The sequence below is a fragment of the Morus notabilis genome, unplaced genomic scaffold (genome assembly GCF_000414095.1).
Source record: "Morus notabilis unplaced genomic scaffold, ASM41409v2 Scaffold1452, whole genome shotgun sequence".
NCBI lineage: Eukaryota > Viridiplantae > Streptophyta > Magnoliopsida > Rosales > Moraceae > Morus > Morus notabilis.
This window is the reverse complement of record NW_010360733.1, coordinates 52114-58463: the sequence shown is the minus strand read 5'-3', so window position 1 is coordinate 58463 and position 6350 is coordinate 52114. Positions and strand designations below refer to the sequence as shown.

At 35.3% G+C, this 6350-nt stretch overlaps 1 protein-coding gene and 1 long non-coding RNA gene across 7 annotated transcripts; one reads left to right on the top strand and one right to left on the bottom strand.

Moving 5' to 3' along the window:
- Positions 1-124: 124 nt before the first annotated feature.
- On the top strand, positions 125-3425 carry LOC21390681. 6 transcript variants are annotated; one of them, XM_024165069.1, is made up of 7 exons: positions 596-618; positions 758-886; positions 959-1048; positions 1262-1315; positions 1401-1740; positions 2046-2280; positions 3258-3425. In XM_024165069.1, the coding sequence occupies exons 5-7, from the start codon at positions 1450-1452 to the stop codon at positions 3326-3328; spliced, it is 597 nt and encodes a 198-aa protein (XP_024020837.1). In that variant the 5' UTR covers positions 596-618; positions 758-886; positions 959-1048; positions 1262-1315; positions 1401-1449; the 3' UTR covers positions 3329-3425. The 6 variants fall into 6 exon arrangements, 5 of the variants coding, with proteins under 5 accessions (XP_024020836.1, XP_024020835.1, XP_024020839.1 ...); XR_002902131.1 differs by lacking the exon at positions 3258-3425 and adding an exon at positions 2672-2858 and having other exon boundaries at positions 125-886; positions 1401-1792; XM_024165068.1 differs by having other exon boundaries at positions 125-886; positions 1404-1740.
- A 437-nt stretch (positions 3426-3862) lies between these two features.
- On the bottom strand, positions 3863-5600 carry LOC112091420. Its single transcript, XR_002902126.1, has 3 exons — positions 5580-5600; positions 4427-4511; positions 3863-3885 (listed from the first exon to the last, which is right to left on the bottom strand). It is a non-coding gene; the product is annotated as an uncharacterized LOC112091420 (long non-coding RNA).
- Between the last annotated feature and the right edge of the window lie 750 nt (positions 5601-6350).

Genomic DNA, 6350 nt, shown 5'->3' with positions numbered 1-6350 from the left:
GTTAGAAATAGTTATAATATATATATATATTAAAATTTCATGACATTTTAACAGGTTTATTTTATATATATTTAAAAATATATAAATGTACACATTAAAATGAACACCAGGCGGGCATTGAAAATAATTTTCCCCGTCGCTCCTCCCTCCTTTTTTTTTTTGGGTTTGAAATGAATCTAACTTCCCCGTATACATTATACGAACAAAGGAAAGGAAAAAAAAAAACTCATTCTCTCACACCGTCGAAGACTCAGTTTAGGTTTTTCAGATCTCTCTTTTCAATTCAAACAAAAACAAAAGCCAGAACATCAAAAACCGAAGCCCCTCTCTCGTGTTTTCGGATCTCTCTCTCTCTCTCTCTCGTTCAAGCTCGTGAACCCCCCATCCAAAGTTCATCAATCTCAAAAACTCAATTCCAAAACAAACCCAGTTCGTCCCTCACGTCTCAAATCCTCGGCAGGGACAGCGCTGCGATTTCGAAAATCTAGCTGGGGCGGGGTAGTGGGCTGCTGTGACGGCGTCATATGGCAAGGAAAACCCAGAAAGCCCAACAAAGCTTCCAGATCCGCCCCATGGATTTTGATGGGGTTTCTTAGAAACTTATGGATATTCGGATTTGTGGGGTTTCTTTGAAACTTCTAGAGATTCAGAAACCCTCTCTTTCAGAATTCAGTGCATCCATGGTTTTTTTTTTTTTTTTTTGGTGTTGATCTGATTTTATTTTTGGTCTGAAAATATTGACTCTCATGTTGTGTAGTGAGGCTCTAATGCCGAAGCTCTGGCGCTCTGACTACTACACAGAGCCACGGATCCAAGAACTGGCTGCCAAGGAAAGAGCATAACCAGGGTTCTGCTGCCACGTCAAGCAAAAACCCACAATCTCTAGGTCATAAAATTTTTGTTTTTGACAGATTTGTAAATGACAGAATAGTTTGTGACAAGTTTTTGTTTTTGACAGATTTACAGCAGAAAACCAACATCAGTGATATCCAGAAAGCACCAGTGTCTGTTCTGTTTCTTTGGGGGGTTCTTGCATTCTTTTAGTTCTGTAAGTTTATTTGGCCGTTTGGCACTTCTTCAACCATGTATTGATGATTGTTTTCACTCTTTTGGTTTTGTAAGAGAAAGTATATTGGACTTCTGAACTACTTCAACCACAATTTTAGCTTTTTTTTTTTCCCTGTCTTATGGCTGTGTTTGATTGATGGTTTTTAAGTTCAAAATGAATGTTCAAAGTGTCACAAATTTGCATCTCCTTCAGGTTCCTATAGATTCTTGCTATTTAGGCTCCAATAATTCTTCCTTCCTGCAGCAGGTATGTATCTATAACTTGCATCTCCTTACAGATACTTAATGCTTATGTAGGACAATCCTTTTAACCACTTTAATAACATACACAGTAGTGCAAAGCCAGCTGGCACTACCTTATCTCCATACACAGTACATGAAATGGTAGATGGAAAAGAAGCTGCAAAGAGATCCACCGATGGTGTTTCTGATTCACAGTACTGGAGATATGATGTCTCACAAAAACGACAGAAACATGGAGACGGAGATGGTAATAAGCTTTGCTTTATATTTGTTTCCTCTGGCTCTTGTCCACGAGGGGAAAAATGTCACTTTCAACATGATGCGGATGCGAGGGAACAATCTATGAGGGGTGTTTGTTTGATTTTCTCAACAAGGGAAAATGTGAAAAGGGTCCAGATTGCAACTTCAAGCACAGCTTACAAGATGAAGGTGAGGGATATTCTCACAGGAGACGTGGATATGAAAATGCTTCAACTAACAGGTTGTTTTATTATCAACATGCTATTTTTCCGTAGATTTCAGTTTTAGTTTGGTTCATGATGTTTTTGTTATTCCTGTGATTACTTTGTTTGCAAACCATCAACTATGTTATAGTTGGACAGTCAAGGGTACTACTTCATGAAAAGTACCATTCCATCGTTGGTACTTTGTGTTTTCACGGTAACATATTCATTTCATCAGCTACAAATGAAAAAAAAAGTATAACAAATAATTGATTTGTTTATGGATTTCAGGATGAGAAATTTTTGATTTGGTATTCTGGACAAGAGGAAAGACAATTGAGAGTGAGCTCTATTATGATGATTATAAGCGGTGGAGCAGCCTCAGCCTGCCCCCGTCGCCGTATTGGGACCGCAGGCACTCGTTGCCCCGCCACTCACCTCTGCCATTGTATAAGCGGCCGAGGAGGGACGATGGAGGGTACGATGGGAGAAGTCCTAGAGGAGGGTTTGGACCTGGCGATAGAAGGTGAGAGGATTCTTCCTTGTTGTCTCGACATGCTTGGCAGGTTTTCATAATATATGGAAACGTCTACTTCCTTGAACCAATAAAGAAAAGGGATTGGAGTAATTTTTTTTTGTGCTGTTTTTGGACTTTGAATGTTTTTCTTGGCTTCTTACATCTAAGCATATTTCTTAAACAAGGATGTTGTATTTTCTTTCTCTGAAATTAGGACTTTGAATGTTTTTGGACTTTCTTAAACGCACCAACAAGAGGTTTTTACAGGCTAGAATTGTGTGATTCTAATGAAGTTTTAGTTGTGAATGGTGTAATTAGTCTTTGCTTTATTTATAGGTTAAATGGTAGAAGTTTTAGTTGAGTTTGATTATTGTTTTGATAGTGGATCACTTTCTTACAGGTTAAACAGTGGAGATGACTTTTTTGTTGAAGCATTTTGTCAAGATGGATGGATTTACTTCACCATTGCATTTAGACGTTTTGGATACTTTGATATCTCCAGCTATTCCTCTGTTTTCTTTACTTGTTTTGAATGTTAAGGTTTTGGACATTGTATGAATTATGTTGTAGACGTAATTTTATTGCTAACTTGGTAGATATTGATAACAATTGATATGTTGAATGTTTTATGTTTTAATTTGAATGTTCCTATTTAGATATATCACATATCTTAGAATTATCATTTATTTGAATGAATTTAAAAGGATATCAATAATAATTTTAAAAAGTTATAAGAGTATGAACATAATAAGGAAAAAAAGTTATTAATCTGTATCGTAGTCATGCTAAATAGCTGTAAGAGGTTGAAAATAACTTGTCTTAAACGTTATAATACCTCAATTCTATAACGCTTTCCATAACTCTCTTAAAACGCTATGTTTTCTTAGGACTTTTAATAGCGTCCGATGTCTTAGCGCTCCCAAAAAGGCTATTGCTAGTGATTAATAGCGTTTTTAGTCCGCTACTGATATTGATATTTGTTGTAGTGTTCCACGACAGATCAGCGATGAGGGAAAAAGAAGACGACAGAAATTGTGATGTTAGTTCGCGTCTCTGATCTCAAGCGACTACGGCAGCGGAGTTATCTTTAAAGAGAGAGATGGAGAGGTAAGAGAGAGATCTTGCAGCGGGAGAGAGATTGTGCAGGGGGAGACAAAGATCGTAGAGAAAGAGAGATGGACTGTCACACCCCAAACCGGGGTTAGTGACGTGGAGGTTTGTTTAGAAACTTAAACCTGTTTAAGAGAGTGATTAGCAAATAATGTTGCAAATATTTTAATTTTTCAAATCCAAAACATTCAGGTATTTCCAAACAAATCCCTGCATTCAAGAGATATTTAATTTCAAGAAGGGTGGTGAAATTTTTAACCAAACCAGTTTAAAACCATGTCTTTGGTATCAAGTTAGGAATTCTCACAGGTGTTTAGCATACATGAGTATAAACAAAAGTAAATGTGACATCAACCATAGTCTAGCAATATTTAAGTTTACAATCCATAATCTTTTATACATATCTTAAGATAAAGGATAAGAAGAAATACAACTCTTCGCTTCCTGAAGACAAGTCTACATCACCAGTAGTAGCTATCTACTCCGCACTACTCCTCGCGTCGCCTAGAGGGGTTTAATACATTTAAAAACAAGAAAAGTGAGCGAAATGCCTAGTAGGATATAATTTTTATAAAACATAGTAAATAAAGGTACTCACGGTCTGAAGACATATACTCGGAACCGGTTATCTCTTTTTAGAAAATGAAATACTCACATAGTAGAAAATGTATGTATAATGAAAGTGTGCAGCTCATCATACCACTAAACAAGAAGCGGTAAAATGTTTGTCTAGTGAAAAATGCAGAGCCATAGTTCCACTAAACAAGAAGTGGATTCGTACGGGTTTCGGGATCTGCCCCCAAGGATGCGATTCTCACATCCCGATCTCTGAGGCCACCATGCGTTGTATCATTACTTAAAATATTTCATTTTAAGAAATAATACTCTTTAAAATCTTATTTTCAAAATCATTGGAAAACTTAATAGCATTCTCATGCTATTTCTTTAAAATCATTTTCTTTAAACATGTTTTGTTCTAAAACATTTTCATTGGCCAAAATCATTTAAAGTGAGGCTAACAATGATATGGACATGAATATCCTACCTCTCGAATGTCAAATCTGGGCTAGCCTTCAGTTCTCCTAGCCTCCGCTTTCCTTAAAGCCTTAATACTTGACCTTCTCCACTAGCTTTATCACAAAAGCAATATCTTAGGAAGTATTTCTCATTCCTAAAACGAATTAAGTTCAATCATGTTTAATTGTTTCCTATTAGTGTGCCTTGACTCAAATTCAATTTTCACAATGATTTTATAATTCAGTTTGGGGGTTCTTTAAAAATTAGAATCCAATTCATAGGTTTGGTTTTCCTATTTAATTTCAGTTTAAAAACAAGTTTCTAAAGAAATTTCGGCAGCATGCCGGCATAAATAGGAAAAATGCCAAACCTGCAATTCAAGTTCAATTTCAATTTATATTCTGCAAAATCCATCAAAATCAGTTTCTAATCAATTAAACAAGTCCAATAACTAAAAATCCCCAAATTTCATTCGATTCCAATAATAACTGTTCAAACTCGAACCCTAACTCAAAATTATTCAAATCTAACCAAAATCAAACTTTCTCAAACTTAGAATTCAAATAAAAGAGTGGGTTTCAAAGGGCTAACAAGGATATGGACAAGAATATCCTACCTCTCGGATGTCAAACCCGAGTTAGCCTTCCGTTCTCCTAGCCTCCGCTTTCCTTAAAGCTTTAATATTTAACCGTCTCCACTAGCTTTATCACAAAAATAATATCTTAGGAAATATTTCTCATACCTAAAACGAATTAAGCTCAATCATGTTTAATTGTTTCTTATTAGTGTGCCTTGACTCAAATCCAAATTTCATAAATGATTTTATAATTCAGTTTGGGGGTTCTTTAAAAATTAAAATCCAATCTATAGGTTTGGTTTTCCTATTTAATTTCAGTTTAAAAATAAGTTTTTAAAGAAATTTCGGCAGTATACCGGCATAAATAGAAAAAATACCAAACCTGCAATTCAAGTTCAATTTCAATATATATTCTCCAGAATCTATCAAAATCAATTTCCAATCAATTAAACAAGTCCAATAACTAAAAACCTCCAAATTTCATTCAATTCCAACAACAATTATTCAAATTCAAACCCTAACTCAAAATTATTCAAATCTAACAAAAGTCAAACTTTCTCAAGCTTAAAATTCGAATCAAAGAGTGGGTTTCAAAGGGTTTTACCTCAAATCAGTTGCTCGAGCTTTGTCTCCCTCAATTTCTCCCGTTTTTCATTTTTTTTTTGTGATTCTCGGCCAAACTGCCGAGAGAGAGAAAGAGAGAGAGCCACTGAGAGAGAGAGAACGCTGGTGGGAGAGAGAGACCGGAGGTGGTGGCCGACGGTGGAAGGAAGAAAGAGAGAGAGAGGGAGAGAGAGAGAGAGGTGGGCGCTGGTTGGTGAACCAAAGGAAGAAAGAAGAAAAAAAAGAAAAAGAAGGAGAGGGGGGCTGGGCTGCACGGGAAGGGAAAGGGGAAAAGGAAAAAAAAAAGAAAAGAACAAAGAAAAACGAAAAGAAAAGAAAAGAAAAAAGAGAAATGGAAAAAAAGGGAAATGCATTAAAATTTAAGTGTATTTTCAAAAAATTTTGGGGTGAAATTATAAATATTGAAAATAATTTAAAGTCCATTGATTCATTGTGAAAATTAAATTAGGCACACTAATAATTCACAGTTTAGCATAATTAAATATGTTTAATTCTGGAGGGCGTTACAGAAACAATTTAGAAAGAGAGAGAATCTGATGAAAATGAATAGAGGCAAAATAAAACCCTAGGAGGATGGGTATATTTGGAAAATAATATTTGTAATGACTGAGAAAATTTCAGACCTTAAATAATACAATTCATGTATTTTTAAGCCAAAGATTATTCTAGAAAATATTATGTTATATTGTGAATGGAGGATTTATGGAATTAATATATGTATTCCTAAGTTCTATAGTAGATTTCATGTTAA

Coding starts and splice junctions, on each gene's coding strand:
- LOC21390681 (XM_024165070.1), top strand. CDS start 1,450: ATGGTAGATGGAAAAGAAGCTGCAAAGAGATCCACCGATGGTGTTTCT. Junction 1,741..2,045: donor GCACAGCTTACAAGATGAAG/GTGAGGGATATT, acceptor TATGGATTTCAG/GATGAGAAATTTTTGATTTG. Junction 2,281..3,257: donor TTTGGACCTGGCGATAGAAG/GTGAGAGGATTC, acceptor TATTTGTTGTAG/TGTTCCACGACAGATCAGCG.